At 50.6% G+C, this 21,777-nt stretch overlaps 1 protein-coding gene across 1 annotated transcript in view; it reads right to left on the reverse strand.

Annotated features, from left to right (window-relative positions):
• The window catches only part of LOC119973221 (dynein heavy chain 3, axonemal-like), a 714,697-nt gene that overhangs the window by 137,824 nt on the left and 555,096 nt on the right, over positions 1 to 21,777 (reverse strand). The window contains exons 54-56 of the mRNA XM_038810887.1: positions 18,719 to 18,897; positions 8,844 to 9,102; positions 7,617 to 7,742 (exon numbers count right to left, since the gene is read on the reverse strand). Of these exons, the coding sequence (XP_038666815.1) occupies positions 7,617 to 7,742; positions 8,844 to 9,102; positions 18,719 to 18,897 (564 nt within the window). The remainder of the gene's footprint in view (positions 1 to 7,616; positions 7,743 to 8,843; positions 9,103 to 18,718; positions 18,898 to 21,777) is intronic.

Raw genomic sequence — 21,777 nt, forward strand, 5'->3', positions numbered from 1 at the left:
ACCCGGAGGAAACCCACGCACACACGGGGAGGACGTGCAGACTCCGCACAGACAGTGACCCAGCCGGGAATCGAATCTGGGACCCTGGAGCTGTGAAGCATTTATGCTAACCACCATGCTACCGTGCTGGGGATTCTGGATTCTGGGGATCGTGAATCTGGGGATTCAAGTGGCCAAGGATTGGAGGTAGCTTTAGAAGTTAAATTTGGGCAAAGCAGTGGATCAATGAGAAGGGATTTTTGTCGATGGGACATGCTCCCACTGACGCTGGCGGGGAGGGTTCAGACGGTGAAGATGATGGTCCTTCCGAGACTGCTTTTCTTGTTTCAATGTTGGGCACACTGGATATGTGGAGCTTGTTCAAGGAACAGCTATTGCATGTTCTTGATAAGTACGTACCAGTCAGGCAGGGAGGAAGGGGTCGAGCGAGGGAACCGTGGTTTACCAAAGAAGTGGAATCTCTTGTTAAGAGGAAGAAGGAGGCCTATGTGAAGATGAGGCGTGAAGTTTCAGTTGGGGCGCTTGATATTTACAAGGAAGCGAGGAAGGATCTAAAGAGAGAGCTGAGACGAGCAAGGAGGGGACATGAGAAGTCTTTGGCAGGTAGGATCAAGGAAAACCCAAAAGCTTTCTATAGGTATGTCAGGAATAAAAGAATGACTAGGGTAAGAGTAGGGCCAGTCAAGGACAGTGGTGGGAAGTTGTGTGTGGAGGCTGAGGAGATAAGCGAGATACTAAATGAATACTTTTCGTCAGTATTCACTCAAGAAAAAGATAATATTGTGGAGGAGAATGCTGAGACCCAGGCTATTAGAATAGATGGCATTGAGGTGCGTAGGGAAGAAGTGTTGGCAATTCTGGACAAGGTGAAAATAGATAAGTCCCCGGGGCCGGATGGGATTTATCCTAGGATTCTCTGGGAAGCCAGGGAAGAGATTGCTGAGCCTTTGGCTTTGATTTTTAGGTCATCATTGGCTACAGGAATAGTGCCAGAGGACTGGAGGATAGCAAATGTGGTCCCTTTGTTTAAGAAGGGGAGTAGAGATAACCCCGGTAACTATAGGCCGGTGAGCCTAACGTCTGTGGTGGGTAAAGTCTTGGAGAGGATTATAAAAGATACGATTTATAATCATCTAGATAGGAATAATATGATTAGGGACAGTCAGCATGGTTTTGTGAAGGGTAGGTCATGCCTCACAAACCTTATCGAGTTCTTTGAGAAGGTGACTGAACAGGTAGACGAGGGTAGAGCAGTTGATGTGGTGTATATGGATTTCAGTAAAGCGTTTGATAAGGTTCCCCACGGTCGTCTATTGCAGAAAATACGGAGGCTGGGGATTGAGGGTGATTTAGAGATGTGGATCAGAAATTGGTTAGTTGAAAGAAGACAGAGAGTGGTAGTTGATGGGAAATGTTCAGAATGGAGTTCAGTTACGAGTGGCGTACCACAAGGATCTGTTCTGGGGCCGTTGCTGTTTGTCATTTTTATAAATGACCTAGAGGAGGGCGCTGAAGGATGGGTGAGTAAATTTGCAGACGACACTAAAGTCGGTGGAGTTGTAGACAGTGCGGAAGGATGTTGCAGGTTACAGAGGGACATAGATAAGCTGCAGAGCTGGGCTGAGAGGTGGCAAATGGAGTTTAATGTGGAGAAGTGTGAGGTGATTCACTTTGGAAAGAATAACAGAAATGCGGAATATTTGGCTAATGGTAAAATTCTTGGTAGTGTGGATGAGCAGAGGGATCTCGGTGTCCATGTACATAGATCCCTGAAAGTTGCCACCCAGGTTGATAGGGTTGTGAAGAAGGCCTATGGTGTGTTGGCCTTTATTGGTAGAGGGATTGAGTTCCGGAGCCATGAGGTCATGTTGCAGTTGTACAAAACTCTAGTACGGCCGCATTTGGAGTATTGCGTACAGTTCTGGTCGCCTCATTATAGGAAGGACGTGGAAGCTTTGGAACGGGTGCAGAGGAGATTTACCAGGATGTTGCCTGGTATGGAGGGAAAATCTTATGAGGAAAGGCTGATGGACTTGAGGTTGTTTTCGTTAGAGAGAAGAAGGTTAAGAGGTGACTTAATAGAGGCATACAAAATGATCAGAGGGTTAGATAGGGTGGACAGCGTGAGCCTTCTCCCGCGGATGGAGGTGGCTAGCACGAGGGGACATAGCCTTAAATTGAGGGGTAATAGATATAGGACAGAGGTCAGAGGTGGGTTTTTTACGCAAAGAGTGGTGAGGCCGTGGAATGCCCTACCTGCAACAGTAGTGAACATGCCAACATTGAGGGCATTTAAAAATTTATTGGATAAGCATATGGATGATAAGGGCATAGTGTAGGTTAGATGGCCTTTAGATTTTTTCCATGTCGGTGCAACATCGAGGGCCGAAGGGCCTGTACTGCGCTGTATCGTTCTATGTTCTATGTTCTATGTAATGTCTCCTGATTTTTGTCCCAAAGGCTTTTTTCAGAAGTATGAATGCGGCGATATCGAGGTTTATATGGGAGGGTAAAACCCAGACAGTAAGCTCCTGGAATGGACCCACGGAAAAGGGGGCTTGGCTCTCCCAAGCTTTATTAACTATTACTGGGCTGACAACATATCAATGGTCAGGAAGTGGGTATTGGGGGAGGGGTCAGTTTGGGAGCGGATGAAGGCAGCCACCTAAGATGGCTACCTGCAAAGGACCATGGGAATTATGGCCAACCCAGGACTCAGACAGATACAATGCCTATGTAAATCTAAAACACAGGTAACCAGACCTAACCAAAACCCCCGCTTGTTTACATTTCAATGGCCCATTTTCCCAGGACAATAGAACTCCAATCAAGCAACCGGTATAGCCGCAGACTGATCGGCGCCACTCCCTTGCTCAGAAAGCACAACTGCCAAGGTCAATAACCACTAAAGACCCGCCCAGCTACCAAGGCATCCGCCCCTTTATTGCCCGAAATCGAAGCGAGTGACCAGAGCCCTGTCGAACTATTGGGTCCAAGGTTAAGGACCGCCCCAAAGAGCGCAAAATCCCAGGGGGATAAAAGAGGAAGCAGCCATGTGTTCTGTCTCTTTTGGATCCAGCCTGTGTCAGCCCAATTGCAGCAGGAACAGCCAGCTAAGATCAAGACCAACGATCGCTACCTGACTAGGAGCCCAGCAGAGACAGAGCCACTTTTTTCGAACCAGCCAAGTGAAATCCAGATAAAGGCCTTATCCATTTGCACAGTGCCAGTCACCCTGAAGTTAAGTATAGGTTATTCTAGCTGATAGGTATAGTTTAACTCGGAGTAGATATTGTGTTTGCATGTTGAGATAACTCTTGTGTATGTAAATAAACCATCCTTTGAACTAACTAACTGGTTGTGTGGTCATTTGATCGATATAAGAGAAAGGCTTGTGGTTCACCGAGATAAATAAATAAAGCAACAATCCTGCAAAGATACGAGTTTGGAGGCTTTACTGATGGCGCCCCTGCCGTTCTCACTGGTTTGACCCAAGGGGGCTGGATGGGGCTTTCAGGTATGGCAGCGGGCAGGGGTTGAGAGGTTTGGGGATCTATTCATCCAGGAGGGCTTTCCCACCTTGGAGACATGAAAGGAGGAGTTTGATTTGCCGGGTGGGAACGGGTTTTGGTACCTTCAAGTGCGGGACTTTGTACAGAGACAGGTCCCAAGCTTTCCTGGCCTCCCCCTGAGGAGACTTCAGGATAAAGTGCTGGCAAAAACAGGGGTTGGAGGTGGGAAGGTTTCGGACAGATACAGGGAATTGTTAGAGTGGGAAGGGGCCCCTATCAGAGAGATGAAGAGGAAGTGGGAAGAGGAGCTAGGAGGGGAGCTGGAAACTGAACTGTGGGAAAAAGCCTTGAAAAGGGTAAATGCATCCTCGTCCTGTGCTAAACTTAGCTTGATTCAGTTCAAGGTAGTCTACAAGGCCCACATAATGGTAGCCCGGATGAGTAGGTTCTTCGAGGAGGTGGAAGACAGATGTGGACGGTGTGGGGAGTAGTCCGGCCAACCATGTTCATATGTTTTGGGCATGTCCGAAACTGAGGGAATTCTGTCAGGGATTTTATGTCAGAAGTCCTGGAAGGTAGGGTAACGCCGAGTTTTTGATCAAACGCCGAGCGTTTGATAAGGTTTCCCATGGCAGGTTGATGGCAAAAGTGAAGTCGTATGGGGTTCAGGGTGTACTAGCTAGATGGATAAAGAACTGGCCGGGCAACAGGAGACAGAGAGTAGTGGTGGAAGGGAGTGTCTCAAAATGGAGAAGGGTGACTAGTGGTGTTCCACAGGGATCCGTGCTCGGACCACTGTTGTTTGTCATCTACATAAATGACCTGGAGGAAGGTATAGGTGGTCTGATTAGCAAGTTTGCAGATGATACCAAGATTGGTGGAGTTGCAGATAGCGAGGAGGACTGTCGGAGAATACAACAAAATATAGATAGATTGGAGAGTTGGGCAGAGAAATGGCAGATGGAGTTCAATCCAGACAAATGCGAGGTGATGCATTTTGGAAGATCAAATTCAAGAGCGGACTATATGGTCAATGGAACGGCCCTGGGGAAAATTGATGTACAGAGAGATCTGGGAGTTCAGATCCATTGTATCCTGAAGGTGGCAACGCAGGTTGATAGAGTGGTCAAGAAGGCATACACAGCATGCTTGCCTTCATCGGACGGGGTATTGAGTACAAGAGTAGGCAGGTCATGTTACATTTGTATAGGACTTTGGTTAGGCCACATTTGGAATACTGCGTGCAGTTCTGGTCGCCACATTACCAGAAGGATGTGGATGCTTTGGAGAGGGTGCAGAGGATGTTGCCTGGTATGGAGGGTGCTAGCTATGAAGAAAGGTCGAGTAGATTAGGATTGTTTTCGTTGGAAAGACGGAGGTTGAGGGGGGACCTGATTGAGGTATACAAAATTATGAGAGGTATGGACAGGGTGGATAGCAACAAGCTTTTTCCAAGAGTGGGGGTGTCAGTTACAAGGGGTCACGATTTCAAGGTGAGAGGGGGAAAGTTTAAGGGAGATGTGCATGGAAAGTTTTTTACGCAGAGGGTGGTGGGTGCCTGGAACGCTTTACCAGCGGAGGCGGTAGAGGCGGGCACGATAGCATAATTTAAGAGGCATCTAGACAGGTATGTGAATGGGCGGTAACAGAGGGAAGTAGACCTTGGAAAATAGGAGACAGGTTTAGATAAAGGATCTGGATCGGCGCAGGCTGGGAGGGCCGAACGGCCTGTTCCTGTGCTGTAATTTTCTTTGTTCTTTGAGTCCAGAACTGGCAATATTTGGGGTGTCAGAGGATCCGGGGGCCGATATCCTGGCCTTCTCGTCCCTGGTGGCCCGGAGCCGGATCTTGCTGAGATGGAGGGACTTGGAGCCCCCGAAGTCAGGAGTGTGGGTCAGCGATGTTGTAGGGTTTCTCAGTCTGGAGAAAATCAAGTTCGCTCTGAGAGGATTAATACAGGGATTCGCCCGGAGTGGCAGCCGTTCATCGATTTTTTAAACAAATATTGAACGCAGGATACTTGGAAGTGCATGATAAAAATAGGACTGAGACAGCACGGCTTTGTCAAAGGGAGGTCATGTCTGACAAATCTGTTAGAATTCTTTGAGGAGGTAACAAGGAAGTTAGACAAAGAAGAACCAGTCAACGTGAGTTATTTAGATTTCCAGAAGGCCTTTTGACAAGGTGCCGCATAGGAGATTGTTAAATAAGTTAAGAGCCCATGGTGTTAAAGGTAAGATACTGGCATAGATAGAGGATTTGCTGACTGGCAGAAGGCAGAGTGGGGACAAAGGGGTATTTTTCAGGATGGCAGCCGGTGACTAGTGGTGTGCCTCAGGGGTCTATGCTGGGACCACAGCTTTTCACAATATACATTCATGATCTGGAAGAAGGAACTGAAGGCACTGTTGCTAAGTTTTCAGATGATACAAAGATCTGGACAGGTAGTATTGAGGAAGCAAGGGAGCTGCAGAAGGATTTGGACAGGCTCGGAGAGTGGGCAATGAAGTAGCAAATGAAATACAATGTGGAAAAGTGTGAGGTTATGCGCTTTGGAAGGAGGAATTTATGCATAAGACTATTTTCTTAATGGGGAAAGGCTGAGGAAATCAGGAGCACAAAGGGACTTGGGAGTCCATGCTCATGATTCTCTTAAGGTTAACGTGCAGGTTCAGTCGGCAGTTAGGAAGGCAAATGCAATGTTAGCATTCATGTCAAGAGGGCTAGAATACAAGGCCAGGGATGTACCTCTGAGGCTATATAAGTTTCTGGTCAGACTCCATTTGGAGTATTGTGCGCAGTTTTGGGCCCCGTATCTATGTGCTGGCCTTGGAAAGAGTCCAGAGAACGTTCACAAGAATGATCCCTGGAATGAAGAGCTTGTCGTATGAGGAACGGTTGAGTACTCTGCGCCTGTACTCGTTAGAGTTTAGAAGGATGAGGGGAAGCTTATTGAAACTTACAGGATACTGCGAGGCCTGGATAGAGGGGACGTGGAGAGGATGTTTCCACTTGTAGGAAAAACTAGAACCAGAGGACACAATCTCAGACTAAAGGGACGATCCATTAAAAGACGAGGAGGAATTTCTTCCGCCAGAAGGGACTGAATTTGTGTAACTCTGCCGCAGAAGGTTGTGGAGGCCAAATCACTGAGTGTCTTTAAGACAGAGATAGATAGGTTCTTGGTTAATAAGAGGATCAGGGGTTATGGGGAGAAGGCAGGAGAATGGAGTTGAAAAAAAAATTAGCCATGATTGAATGGCGGAGCAGACTCGATGGGCCTAATTCTGCTCCTATGTCTTATGGTATTATGAAGAGAGTTCTCAGATGGGGCTTTTCCCAGCCATTCACGGAGGATTAAACTGTTGCAGACCTGGTTGGAGAACCTGCTCACAACCAGTTATTCTCTTCAGAGGTCTGCTCACTGTCTGCAGTCTGTTAAATTGGAGTGCCTTCCTCAGGTCTCACCTGGCAGAGAGAAAGCTGACAGAGAGTGCCTTAAAGCTGCTTCAGGCTTCTTTCACAGAACTGACAAAGTGGGACTTTTTGCTCCTGTTCCAGAAGTTTCTGAAAAGCTCCACCAATCCCAAATGAGAATTTGATCAAGGCCCAGATTGCAAACGAGCTGATTGGCTGTTTGCCAAGTCCATCAACATGACATTACGGGCTGTACCACAGAACATACTGAATCAGAGGGGATTTGCAGTATTAGTCCACACAGCAGCTTGCAGCGGGCGGGTTTCAGTTCAAAACCAAAAGTCAGTGATTTTAAAACCAGCCAGCAGGACAGGCATTAAACGAGGAACACAAAACAGACAAGGATTTTAGCAAGTTCCTTACCCAAGGCATAGTAGGCTATGGACCTAATGCTGGTAAATGAGATTAGTATAGATTAACGCTAATAATGGTCAGCGTAGACTTGGTGGGTCGAAGGGTCTGCTTCTGTGCTGTATGACTCTAATTGTCGAATACTATTTCAGCTCTGCTTCTAGATTGTATCAGTGAATGTCAAAGTAGGAAACTCACCATCCATTGAATGAACTTAAATTGTGAATGCGTTGGACAATGCATATCCTAAAAATACACATTCTCATGAGCACAAACCTTGTCGGGTCTGATGCAGCGAAGTACAAGAAGAGTTTGAAAAGTACTCAGATTATCTGCCCAAGGATTCGGTAAAGGCATTTTCTCAGGCTGAGACGCATCATAGATTTTCTTCCATTCGGAAAGCTAGACGTAGTAAACAGACATCTGTCACTATAAATTCATTCTGAACAAGTTAATACTCAAACAAATATGAGAGTTCAGCTATCTGGATCAGTCTATTGTATTGTGCAGGTGTGAAGGCGGCTCACCACCACCTACGCAAGGGCAGTTAGAGACGGGCAATGCCAACAAAGCAGGATCTCTTTTCACAAACCCTGCAAACACACTCAGGCACAGGGATAGGAAGTGGGTGAAATTGATTATAACATTTTTCTCACAATCCCTAAAATCTGGAGTGAGAGTGAGACCAGATTTAAATATTTAAGTGAGCCATTAGGCTCATTTCGGGAAGAATTAAGCCCGAGGCCCAGGAGCAAATGCCCTCACCATGGCGCCGTTTAACACTGGTCCACACAAATGTGGACCAGGAGTAACGGCACCAGGGGAGGGGGGTCTCCCAGGCCATCAGAGGCCCAGGTGGTCGGGCTCTGGGCAGAGTGGTACCCTGGCACTCCTGCTGCCACCCGGACACCTTGGCGATGCTAGCCAAGCACCTCGACACTGCCACCTGGGCACCCTGGATGTGCCACCCTGGCAGAGGCCTGGGTGAAACTGCCAGACTGTAAGTGCCATGGTGCCAGGTTGCCCATGCTAGGGATTGGACCCAGGGGTCCCCTGCCTTAAGAGGTGGGGCGAAGGGTGCTTCAGGACCCCATAAGAGATAAGTTGGGGCATTGGAGGGGGGATGTGTCTTGAGGCCAGGGTGGGGAATCTGAGGGGGTTGGGAGATTGGGGTGACATTTAAAAATGGTGGGGAAGTGTGGCCTCGGCTGGGGGTTCCTTGCCAAGGCAAAAAAACCCAAGAGTTCATGTGCTGGCGGGTTGCTTCAGGCACCGAGAAACACCCCGACGGGCCCAAAATGGGACACCGTTTTCTTGGCATTAAATTGCGCCCATTGAGTTTAAAACTTAAGGAATCAGGTCATGGGAATTGAATGGGATAAAGGTGGTGTAATTAATGGGAGAAGCCATAATAGTCAGGGGAAAAACAGATAAATAATTCCTATATATTTTTTGGCATTAGGTTCTTACATTCTCTGTATACTCACACATTCTATCACTTACCTTTGAACAGAAGTGATTCTTTAGCTCGGAGAAAGCAGGAAGAGTGGACAGGTGAACAATTTCAGCCCAGGACTTCTCCTTCACCCAGGTGGGGGCAGGATTAACAAAAGGGATCTCTAATGCCACCCCTCCCGTCAGGAGAAAGCACCATTCATCATCGTTCACAAGGTTCAGACTCCTCTGAATGCCAACACACAGCAGAAATGAAAAGAGCATCTTGTCTCGCTCGAACAGAGACCGGCAGACATTCTGGTAGATACTGGAAAAGGAAAGATGGCTGATTCTTACTGGTGATATAGAACATAGATCAGTACAGCACAGAACAGGCCCTTCGGCCCTCGATGTTGTGCCGAGCATTGTCCGAAACCAAGATCAAGCTATCCCACTCCCTGTCATTCTGGTGTGCTCCATGTGCCTATCCAATGACCTCTTGAAAGTTCCTAAAGTGTCCGACTCCCCTATCACAGCAGGCAGTCTATTCCACACCCTAACCACTCTCTGAGTAAAGAACCTACCTCGGACATCCCTCCTGTATCTCCCAACCTGAATCTTATAGTTATGCCCCCTTGTAACAGCTACATCCACCCGAGGAAATAGTCTCTGAACGTCCACTCTATCTATCCCCCTCATCATCTTATCAACCTCTATTAAGTCGCCTCTCATCCTCCTCCGCTCCAAAGAGAAAAGCCCTAGCTCCCTCAACCTTTCCTCATAAGATCTATCCTGCAAACCAGGCAGCATCCTGGTAAATCTCCTTTGCACCCTTTCCAATGCTTCCACATCCTTCCTATAATGAGGTGACCAGAACTGCACACAATACTCCAAATGTGGTCTCACCAGGGTCATGTACAGTTGCAGCATAACCCCGCGCCTCTTAAACTCAAGCCCCCTGTTAATAAAAGCTAACACACGATAAGTCTTCTTCACGACTCTATCCACTTGAGTGGCAACCTTCAGAGATCTGTGGACATGAACCCCAAGATCTCTCTGTTCCTCCACATTCCTCAGAACCCTGCCGTTGACCCTCTAATCCGCATTCAAATTTTTTCTACCAAAATGAATCACCTCGCACTTATCAGGGTTAAACCCCATCTGCCATTTTTCAGCCCAGCTCTGCATCCTATCAATGTCTCTTTACAGCCTACAACAGCCCTTCACCTCATCTACTACTCCACCAATCCTGGTGTCATAAGCAAATTTACTGACCCACGCTTCAGCCCCCTCCTCCAAGTCATTGATAAAAATCACAAATCACAAATAGCAGAAGACCCCGCTGGTACCTGGTCTCCAGTCTGAAAATTTTCCATCCACCACCACCCCTCTGTCTTTTATGTGATAGCCAGTTACTTATCCAATTGGAAAAATTTCCCTCTATCCCACACCTCCTTACTTTCTTCATGAGCCGACCATGGGGAACCTTACTAAACGCCTTACTAAAATCCATGTATACAACATCAACTGCTCTACCTTCATCTACACACTTAGTTACCTCCTCAAAGAATTCAATCAAATTTGTGAGGCAAGACGTACCCTTCACGAATCCGTGTTGACTATCCCGGATTAAGCTGCATCTTTCCAAATGGTCATAAATCCTATCCTTCAGGACCTTTTCCATTAACTTACCGACCACCGAAGTAAGACTAACCGGCCTATAATTACCACGGTCATTCCTATTCCCTTTCTTGAACAGAGGAGCAACATTCGCCACTCTCCAGTCCTCTGGCACTATCCCCATGGACAGTGAGGACCCAAAGATCAAAACCAAAGGCTCTGCAATCTCATCCATTGCCTCCCAAAGAATCCTTGGATATATCCCATCTGGCCCAGGGGACTTGTCAACCCTCAGGTTTTTCAAAATTGCTAATACATCCTTCCTCGGAACATCCACCTCCTCCAGCCTACCCGCCTGTATCACACTTTCATCCTCAAAAACATGGCCCCACTCCTTGGTGAACACCGGAGAAAAGTATTCATTCAAAGTCTCTCCTATTTCTTCTGACTAGATGCACAAGTTCCCACTACTGTCCTTGATCGGCCCTAACCTCACCCTGGTCATTCTTTTATTTCTAACACTTGGCCCGGTTCATTACCCAGTACCAAATTCAATGTGCCCCCCCCCTACTCTTGTCGGCCTATCCACATATTGTGTCAGGAAAACCTCCTGCACACACTGTACAAAAACTGCCCCATCCGAACTGTTCGACCTATAGAGGTTCCAATCAATATTTGGAAAGTTAAAGTCACCCATGACAACTACCCTGAGACCTCTACACCTATCCATAATCTGTTTTGCAATTTCTTCCTCCACATCTTGATTACTATTTGGAGGCCTATAGAAAACTCCTAACAATGTGATGCTCCTTTCCTATTTCTAACTTCGGCCCATATTACCTCATAGGCAGATCCCCTTCGAACTGCCTTTCTGCAGCCGTTAAACTTTCCTTGATTAACAATGCTACTCCTCGGACTTCCGGTGGCGGCGATGATGTAGGAAGCCGCACATTTGGGAGCTCCCATTTCAAACGGACTTTTCGGCTCTTTGTAGAGCCCAAAACGGAGATTTTTCGACGTCTCCCGGTGGGAGAAGGTGTGCTGATCGACTTTCCCCGCAGTTCATGATTCGAACTCGGAGCGGAAAGGGGGAAAAAACGGCAGCGTCTCCCCAGAAAAAACGGGGGAAGGAATCCAAGATGGCGGCCGGCGGAGCTCCAGAGGAGTGGAAGCAGTGGGCCCTGGAGCAACAAGTTGCTCTCCTGCGCTGTTTTGCAGATTTCAAAGCTGAGGTACTGAGCTCTCTGCAGGAAACGAACAAAAGGCTCTCGGAGATTCAGACGTCCCAGGGTGCTGCCATCAAGGAGTTGCAGACGCAGGCCACTGAACGAGAGGAGGAGGCCGGGATCCTCGTGAGTAAGGTGGAGGGGCACGAGGCACTCCACAAGAAGTGGCAGGAACGCTTCGAGGAGCTTGATCACCGCATGAGGCGGAAAAACCTGCGGATCTTGGGCCTTGCGGAGGGGTTGGACCTGACAACCTACGTGGCTACGATGCTGAACTCACTAGTGGGGGCCGGGTGTTTCCATCTGCCCTTGGAGCTGGAGGGAGCACACAGAGTACTGACCAGGAGGCCTAAGGAGAATGAACCCCCACGTGCGGTGCTGGTGAGGTTCCACCGGTTCAGTGATCGGGAGTGTGTGCTGCGCTGGGCCAAGAAGGTGAAGAGCAGCAACTGGGAGAATGGGGTAGTACAGATCTACCAGGATTGGAGTGCGGAGGTGGCTAAGTGCCGGTCCGGGTTTAATCGGATGAAAGAGGTGCTTTACAAGAAGAAGGTAAAGATTGGAATGTTGCAGCCTGCGTGCCTGTGGGTAACTTATTCGGACCGGTATTATTATTTCGATTCCCTGGAGGAGGCGTGGGCCTTCGTGCGGACAGAGAAACTGGACTTGAACTAGGGGTTGGGGGTTGGTTGTAATACTTTATTGCTGGATTCTGCTGTTGCTGTGTTCTCTTTTTCTGTACTTTTGCAATTTTGATAGGGTTATTTGTGGGGGTGTTGTTCTGTTATGTTTTTTTGCTGTGGGGCATTGTTTGAGTTTTGTATCTTGCGGGGAGAGTTGGGGGGGTTGTTGTATTCTATGTCGGGTTGGGGGTATGGAGTGGGGCTGGTATTTGGGAGCTGCGTCAGAAGGGTGTGGTGGGCAGTGCGAAAGCGCGGGTTTTCCTCTGGTTTCCCGCGCTGCGGGGCTGGGGGGGGTGGAGATGATGACGGGGGGAGGCGGGAACCTTAACTGGTTCTTCCCCGCGCTGGAGCGGTGCCTGGAGGAGGGATAGGATGGGGGATGATCCCACTTTGGGAGGGGTCGGGTTATTGGCGGGAGTTTCCGGGGTCAGCAGAAGTTAGCTGACCCACGGAAGTACAAAGGAGGACGGTTCGCGACTAGGAGGGTTCGTAGCCTGGGGGGTGAGGGAGGGGGGGAAAGGGGAATACCGGGTTGCCGCTGGCAGGGTCAGGAAGGAGCTGGTAGGGGCCGGGGGGACAGAGGTGAGGTGTTGTCGCTGTGGGGACTGGGTCGGGCAGGGGGTGCTGGCCTGGGGCGGGCAGTCGACGGGCTATGGCTAGTTGACGGGGGAGGGGGGCGGGACACCCTCTGATCCGATTGTTCACCTGGAATGCGAGAGGATTGAATGGGCCGGTGAAGCGGTCGAGGGTACTTGCTCATCTGAGGGGGATAAAGGCAGATGTGGCAATGCTTCAGGAGACCCACCTGAAGGTGGCGGACCAGGTCCGTCTGAGGAAGGGATGGGTGGGGCAGGTTTTCCACTCTGGGTTGGATGTGAAGAACTGGGGAGTGGCGATTCTGGTGGGGAAAAATGTGTCGTTTGAGGCATCGGAGGTGTTGGCGGATAAGGGGGGTAGGTATGTTATGGTTAGGGGCAGGCTACAAGGAGAGAAGGTGGTACTTGCTAGTGTGTATGCCCCAAATTGGGATGATGAGGGCTTTATGAGGCATATGTTGGGACGGGTCCCGGATCTAGAGGCGGGAGGTCTGATCATGGGGGGTGGGGGTGGGGGGGGGGGCACTTTAATACGGTGTTGAATCCTTCACTGGATCGGTCCAGCTCTAGGACGGGTAGGAGGCCGGCGGCGGCCAAGGTACTGAGAGGGTTTATGGATCAGATGGGTGGAGTGGATCCATGGAGGTTTGTGAGGCCGAGGGCACGCGAGTACTCTTTCTTCTCCCACGTACATAGGGTCTACTCTCGGATAGATTTCTTCGTGGTGAGTAGGGGACTGATTCCGAGAGTGGAGGAGGCCGAGTATTCAGCCATTGCAATCTCCGACCACGCTCCGCATTGGATAAAGTTGGAGATGGGGGAGGTGCGGGACCAGCGCCCGTTGTGGCGGTTGGATGTGGGGTTGTTGGCGGAGGAGGAGGTGTGTAGGAGGGTCCGGGCAAGTATTGAGGGGTACCTCGAGGTGAATGATACGGGAGAGGTTCAGGTGGGGGTGGTCTGGGAAGCCCTGAAAGCAGTGATTCGTGAGGAGCTGATATCCATCCGGGCACACAGGAAGAGGAGCAAGAGGAGTGAGAGGGATAGACTGGTGGGAAGGATGCTGGAGGTAGACAGGAGGTACGCAGAGGCACCAGAGGAGGGACTGTTGGGGGAGAGGCGCAGCCTGCAGGCTAAATTTGATTTGCTGACCACTAGAAAGGCGGAGGCACAGTGGAGGAAGGCACAAGGGACAGTGTACGAACATGGTGAAAAGGCGAGTAGGATGCTGGCTCATCAGCTGCGTAAGCGGGATGCGGCAAAGGAAATTGCTGGAGTGAGAGATAAGAGTGGGAATGTGGTGCGGAAGGGGGTAGAGGTGAATGAGGTCTTCAAGGACTTTTACGGGGAACTGTACCGGTCGGAGCCAACGGGGGAGAGGAGGGGAATGGAGAGGTTCCTCGACGGGCTATCTTTCCCGAACGTGCAGGAGGAGCAGGTGGAGGGGTTGGGTGTGCCAATTGAGCTGGAGGAGCTAGTTAAGGGGATCGGGCAGATGCAGTCAGGGAAGGCACCGGGGCCGGATGGGTTCCCGGTGGAATTTTATTAAAAGTTTGTGGACCTAGTGGGCCCCTTGCTGGTGCGGACACTTAATGAAGCATGGGAAGGGGGGACTTTTCCCCCGACGATGTCGCGGGCGCTGATCTCGTTAATCTTAAAGAGGGACAAGGACCCCCAGCAGTGTGGCTCATACATATCTCTCCTCAACGTAGATGCCAAGGTGCTGGCAAAAATCCTGGCCACCAGGATAGAGGACTGTGTGCCAGGGGTTGTACACGAGGACCAGACAGGGTTTGTGAAGGGAAGGCAGCTGAACACGAATGTGCGGAGATTGTTGAATGGCATCATGATGCCGGCGATTGAGGGGGAGGCAGAGAGAGTGGTGGCGCTGGATGCGGAGAAGGCCTTCGATAGAGTGGAGTGGGGGGTACTTATGGGAGGTGTTGGGGAGGTTTGGATTTGGTGAAGGGTTTATTAGATGGGTGAGGCTGCTATATGAGGCCCCGATGGCGTGCGTGGCCACGAATGGGAGGAGGTCGGAGTACTTCCGGCTTTACCGAGGGACCAGGCAGTGTTGCCCCCTGTCCCCCTTGTTGTTTGCATTGGCAATCGAGCCGCTGGCGATGGCGTTGAGGGATTCAGAGAGGTGGAGAGGTTTGGTGCGGGGTGGGGAGGAACATAGGGTGTCGTTGTATGCCGATGACTTGTTACTGTATGTGGCAGACCCGGTGGGAGGGATGCCGGGGGTGATGGAGCTGCTAGCTGAGTTTGGGACCTTCTCAGATTATAAACTAAATTTAGGCAAGAGTGAGGTGTTTGTAGTGCACCCTGGAGACCAGGAGGAAGGAATTGGTAGGCTCCCGCTTAGGCGGGCAGGGGAGAGTTTTAGGTACCTGGGGTGCAGGTGGCTAGGGACTGGGGGACTCTTCACAAACATAATTTCACCAGACTTGTAGATCAGATGGAGGAGGAGTTCAAGAGGTGGGACATGCTGCCTAGTCATTGGCGGGGAGGGTGCAGTCCGTCAAAATGACGGTGCTTCCGAGGTTCTTGTTCCTCTTTCAGTGCCTGCCCTTCTTTATCCCCAGGGCCTTCTTTAGGAGAGTGACTAGCAATATCTTGAGCTTTGTGTGGGGACATGGAACTCCGAGAGTGAAGAGAGTTTTCCTGGAGCGAGGGAGGGATGGAGGCGGGCTGGCGCTGCCCAACTTTTTGGGGTACTATTGGGCGACCAATGTGTCAATGGCGCGTAAATGGGTGATGGAGGGGGGAGGGGCGGCGTGGAAAAGAATGGAGATGGCGTCATGTAGAGGTACGAGCCTGGGTGCCATGGTAACGGTGCCGTTGCCGTTCTCCCCTAAGAGGTTTACCAGGAGCCCGGTGGTGGCGGCGAACCTAAGAATCTGGGGACAGTGGAGACGGCATAGGGGGGAAACAGGGGGCTCCATGGAGGCTCCATTGGGTGGAAATCATCGGTTCATCCCGGGGAACAAGGATGGGGGATTTAGGGGGTGGCAAAGGGTGGGCATCAGTAAATTGAGGGATCTGTTTATTGGCAGGAGGTTTGCGGGCCTGGGGGAACTGGAAGATAAATTTGGGCTTCCCCAAGGGAACATGTTCAGATACTTGCAGGTAAAGGCGTTTGCTAGGCGACAGGTAGAGGGATTCCCTTTGCTGCCCTCGCGGAGGACGATGGACAGAGCGCTTTCAGGGGTGTGGGTAGGAGAGGGGAAGGTGTCTGACATTTATACGGTAATGCAGGAGGTGGAGGAGTCGTCAGTGGAGGAGCTGAAGGCTAAATGGGAGGGGGAACTTGAGGAGCAGATAGAGGACGGGACTTGGGCGGATGCCTTGGAGAGAGTCAACTCTTCCTCTTCATGTGCGAGGCTTAGTCTCATCCAATTTAAGGTGCTGCACCGGGCCCACATGTCCGGGACTAGGATGAGTAGGTTCTTTGGGGGTGAGGACAGGTGCACCAGGTGTTTGGGGAGTCCAGCGAATCATGCCCATATGTTCTGGGCATGTCCAGCACTGGAAGAATTCTGGAAGGGGGTGGCGGGGACGGTGTCGAGGGTGGTTGGATCCAGGGTCAAACCAGGGTGGGGACTCGGAGTTGCTGTGGAGCCGGGAGTGCAGGAGGCGAAAGAGGCCGGTGTTTTGGCCTTTGCATCCCTAGTAGCCCGGCGGAGGATCTTGCTGCAGTGGAAAGATGCGAGACCTCCGAGTGTGGAGACCTGGATTAATGACATGGCGGGATTCATTAAGTTGGAAAGGGTCAAATTTGCCCTGAGAGGATCAGTACAAGGGTTCTGTAAACGGTGGCAGCCTTTTCTGGACTTCTATATTTTTTTCGCTACGGTTATGTAACTTAACATTGTGTTAACTTAAGTTGCTGTTAATATGTTGGGTTGTTCATTGAGGAGGGGCGAAGGTTCATGATTGTTGTCATTACTGTTATCATTGGTATTTTAGCATGGTTTGATGTTGTTGTATAAATTCAACATTTTTCAATAAAAATTATTTAAAAAAAAACAATGCTACTCCTCCACCTCTTTTACCACCTTCCCTACTCTTACTCAAACATCCATACCCCGGAACCTCCAACAACCATTCCTGTCCCTGTTCTAACCATGTCTCCGTAATGGTCACAACATCGTAGTCCCAAATACCAATCCACGCTCCAAGTTCACCTACCTTATTCCGGATGCTCCATTGCTGCCATTTGTTGCCCACTCGTAGATTACCCAAGAAGGTGGCAATCAACCTTCTTTGCAGCAGTGTGATATCCTTCTGAATTACCCAACAGATTTTGTGCTATCTTATATTGACGGCTTCTAATTCTGCTTTTCCTCACAAGAGGGAAACATTCTCTCTCTTTACTCTATCCAAACTTTCTATAATTTTAACAACCTCTATTATCTCATCCGCACAATTTGTTTTTCAAGAGAAAAGAGACGTAGGCCAGAATTCTATGCTCCCCTCCAGTTGGTTCTGATGTGTTGTTGGGGTAAGGGGGGGGGGGGGGGGCACAAGAGTGAAATTGCAGGGAGGGTATTAGCTGCAGGATTCCACCCATTGTGACCTGGTTGTGATTTTACACTGGGGCAGGCAGGGCCTTGGGACAGGAGCCCCACCCTTCACCCAATTAAGGCCCTTAATGGCTACTTGAGGCATTTTCCTGCCCAGCCTCAGTTCTTATGCTGCTGGGTGGATAACAGATCAGGGACAAATCTGAAAACGAATAGAGTTGGATCTTGGGTCGGAAGGTAGGGGTGGCGTGGGAGGCTCCATCAGTATGTCCTTCATGACATGGGGGAGCCATCCTATTAAGGCCTGGGGATCTCTGGCCCTCCGTTCCACTATGGCCTATCCCCAGATGTCCCAATCGCTCCCTCTCCCGCACCCCACCTCATGGCCCCATCTTTTTTTAAATTAATTTAGTGTACCCAATTCATTTTTTTCCAATTAAGGGGCAATTTAGCGTGGCCAATCCACCTAGCCTGCACATCTTTGGGTTGTGGGGGCGAAACCCACGCAAACACGGGGAGAATGTGCGAACTCCACACGGACAGTGACCCAGAGCCGGGATCGAACCTGGGACATCGGCGCCATGAGGCAGTAGGGCTAACACACTGAGCCACCGTGCTGCCCTGACGGGCCCATTTTTCCACTGCAGTGCTATTCCTGGCGAGACTGGGGTGTTGTTGATCAATCAGCCAGGACATCGTCCCAGTGACGGAAAGATGCCACACCTCATGCTGATTAGAGCGTGACTTGGCTTGTACTGGCTGATCCGGCGGGGATGTGTTCCAGAGCACAAGGGCCAAACTACACCAGTCTGAAAATCCAGGCCCCAGTCTGTCAATCCTTTTATGTTAGGAATAACATTAACATTAACGCCCACTAGCAAGATCTTTAGCTGGGGGTATTCTTCCCAGGTAACTAGAGGCAATCTCTTTTCTGCCCCATTTCTATCACAACAGTTGGTGTCAACTTAGTGGGCTGAATGACACCATCTGTGTCATAGCATTTTCATTATTCATTCATGGGATGGGAGCATCGGTGACTAGGCCAGCTTTTATTGTCCAACCCTAATTGCCCTTGCTAATGCTTCAGACTTATCTTTTGCACCGATTGGTGGTTCCCTCACCACATGCTGCAGTCCCAGTCTAGCAGGTATATCCTTTAGGACACGGCCAGCTCAGTCTGTGGTGGTACTACCAAGCCATTCTTGATGATGGACATTAAGTCCCAAAGGTGAGTATTATGATGCACCACACAGAGAAAGAAATCCCACTTCAATTACAAACTTCAATAATTACCTGTAGGTAAAGTGATCATTCAGATGGTTTATCCTTTCAGCTAGCTGGCTGCAGGGGACGCTTTTCTCAATAGAGTTGATATAAAGATTGAGAAACCAGGCCAAGGAATATTGATACATGGGATCGATGTAAGCCAGATTAGAAATGACAAAAAATAAAACGCTAGAGTGAGTGGCTACCTGGAAAAGAAAACAAAAATAATGTGATCACACCAGGTTTATTAATCTAACGAGGGGAGGTCTTGATTCTGTAACAAGTAAGTTAGCGGCTGCAAGGGTAGCTGTAGCCAGGCACAAAGTGAAAACCGGCTATCTGATTATTTCATTAAATAGTTCAATGGCTTCCAAATCCAAGCCATTTTGGGTTCCTCCTGGAGCCTAGTGGTATAGATCACTGAACCTAGTCATCTACAGGCCTAGAACAATACTCTGGGGTTTCGGGCTCCAATTCCCCAGGGTAGTCAAATTTGAATCCAATAGATTGCAGCAATGGATGAGACCAGCAAGAGGAAAGTTCAAATATATCACTGTCCGGAGAGTGAGGATGAACCAGCCCGATTTCCCCACAGCCAGAAAACTGCACTTTATCAGCTGGTCAAAGATGTCCAGCAGCATCGATCATCCGAAAGAGCACATTCCTGAGGTCCACTCCCCCACCCCATCGTCATGCCACTTCTCTTGGACATTACGGGGCAATTTATCATGGCAAATCCACCTAACCCAACATCTTTGGACTTTGGGAGGAAACCGGAGCACCCGGAGGAAACTCACGCAGACACAGGCAGAAACAGTCACCCAAAGTCGGGATCGAACCCAGGTCCCTGGAGCTGTGAGACATCAGTGCTAACCACTGCGCCATCCTTGGGAGTGGTCAGTGTGAGGGGAGTGGGGGGGGGTGAGGAGTGGTCAGTGTGAGGGGTGGGGAAGTGAGGAGTGGTCAGTGCGAGGGGGGGGAGAGTGAGGTTTGGTCAATATGAGGGGTGGGGAGTGTGAGCTGTCCTAAGTGTCTTGGGGAGTGTGGAGTGGTCAGTGTGGGGGGGGGGGGGGAGTAAGGACTGGTCAGTCTGGGGGGGGGAAGGGGAGTGGTCAGTCTGGGGGGAGGGGAGTGGTCAGCATGGGGGGTGTGGTCAGCGTGGGGGAGAGGGAAGTGAGGTGTGGTCAGTGTGAGGGGGAGAGGAGCGTGAGGTGTGATAAGTGTCTTGGGGAGTGTGGAGTTGTCAGTGTGGGGTGGAGTGAGGAGTGGTCAGTGTGGAGGGGAGCGTGAGGAGTGGTCAGTGTGGGGGGGGGAGTGAGGAGTGGTCAGTGTGGGGGGGGAGCGTGAGGAGTGGTCAGTGTGGGGGGGGAGTGAGGAGTGGTCAGTGTGGGGTGGAGTTAGGAGTGGTCAGTGTGGGGTGGTGGGAGTGAGGGGTGGTCAGTGTGGGCGGGGGGGTACTGAGGAGTGGTCAGTGTGTGGGGCAATGAGGTGTGGTCAGTGTGTGGGAGGGGGGAGTGAGGAGTGGTCAGTGTGTGGGGGGGGAGTGAGGAGTGATCAGTGTGGGGGGGGTGAGGTGTGGTCAGTGTGTGGAAGGGGGCGTGAGGTGTGGTCAGTGTGTGGGAGGGGGGAGTGAGGAGTGGTCAGTGTGTGGGAGGGAGAGTGAGGAGTGGTCAGTGTGTGGGAGGGGGGCGTGAGGTGTGGTCAGTGTGGGGGGCAATGAGGTGTGGCCAGTGTGTGGGAGGGGGGAGTGAGGTGTGGTCAGTGTGTGGGAGGGGGGAGCGAGGTGTGGTCAGTGTGTGGGAGGGGGGAGTGAGGTGTGGTCAGTGTGTGGGAGGGGGGGCGTGAGGTGTGGTCAGTGTGTGGGAGGGGGGCCTGAGGTGTGGTCAGTGTGTGAAAGGGGGCGTGAGGTGTGGTCAGTGTGTGGGAGGGGGGAGTGAGGAGTGGTCAGTGTGTGAGAGGGGGGAGTGAGGTGTGGTCAGTGTGTTGGAAGGGGGAGTGAGGTGTGGTCAGTGTGTGGGAGGGAGAGTGAGGAGTGGTCAGTGTGTGGGAGGGGGGCGTGAGGTGTGGTCAGTGTGGGGGGCAATGAGGTGTGGCCAGTGTGTGGTAGGGGGGAGTGAGGTGTGGTCAGTGTGTGGGAGCGGGGAGCGAGGTGTGGTCAGTGTGTGGGAGGGGGGAGTGAGGTGTGGTCAGTGTGCGGGAGGGGGGCGTGAGGTGTGGTCAGTGTGTGGGAGGGGGCCTGAGGTGTGGTCAGTGTGTGGGAGGGAGAGTGAGGAGTGGTCAGTGTGTGGGAGGGGGGCGTGAGGTGTGGTCAGTGTGGGGGGCAATGAGGTGTGGTCAGTGTGTGAGAGGGGGGAGTGAGGTGTGGTCAGTGTGTGGGAAGGGGGAGTGAGGTGTGGTCAGTGTGTGGGAAGGGGGAGTGAGGTGTGGTCAGTGTGTGAGAGGGGGGAGTGAGGTGTGGTCAGTGTGTGGGAAGGGGGAGTGAGGTGTGGTCAGTGTGTGGGAGGGGGGAGTGAGGTGTGGTCAGTGTGTGGGAAGGGGGAGTGAGGTGTGGTTAGTGTGAGGGGGAGTGATGTGTGGTCAGTGTCTTGAGGAGTGAGGATTTAGCTTTAGGCAAAGAAGTGGAAGTAATGATAGTTAAGTTGGATTTAGATACATATGGGAAATGCAATAGATAAAACAGGGGTGAGAGCTCACATTTGGGAAAAGGACAATTTTTCAAAGCTGAGATGAAATTTGAAAAAAGTGGACTTGAAACAACTACGTGAAGGAAAATTGGCATCAGAACAGTGGGTGACACATCATTGTGGAGACCGAGAGTTTCAGAATAAATCTGTACCCAACAGAGAAAATCAGTGGAACTCCAAAATACCGACCCCCTGCATGCCAAGAATTTTGGGTGGGGGAATTTTTGCAATAAGGATAACTGGTGTTTGGTTTTGAACTAGGAGAGAGATGTAACTGAGGTGTATAAAATAATGGGGGACCAAGACAGAGTGGATAAACAAAGAACAAAGAAAATTACAGAACAGGAACAGGCCCTTCGGCCCTCCCAGCCTGCGCCGATCCAGGTCCTTTATCTAAACCTG

The sequence above is a fragment of the Scyliorhinus canicula genome, chromosome 11 (assembly GCF_902713615.1).
Source record: "Scyliorhinus canicula chromosome 11, sScyCan1.1, whole genome shotgun sequence".
In the NCBI taxonomy this organism is placed as follows: Eukaryota; Metazoa; Chordata; class Chondrichthyes; order Carcharhiniformes; family Scyliorhinidae; genus Scyliorhinus; species Scyliorhinus canicula.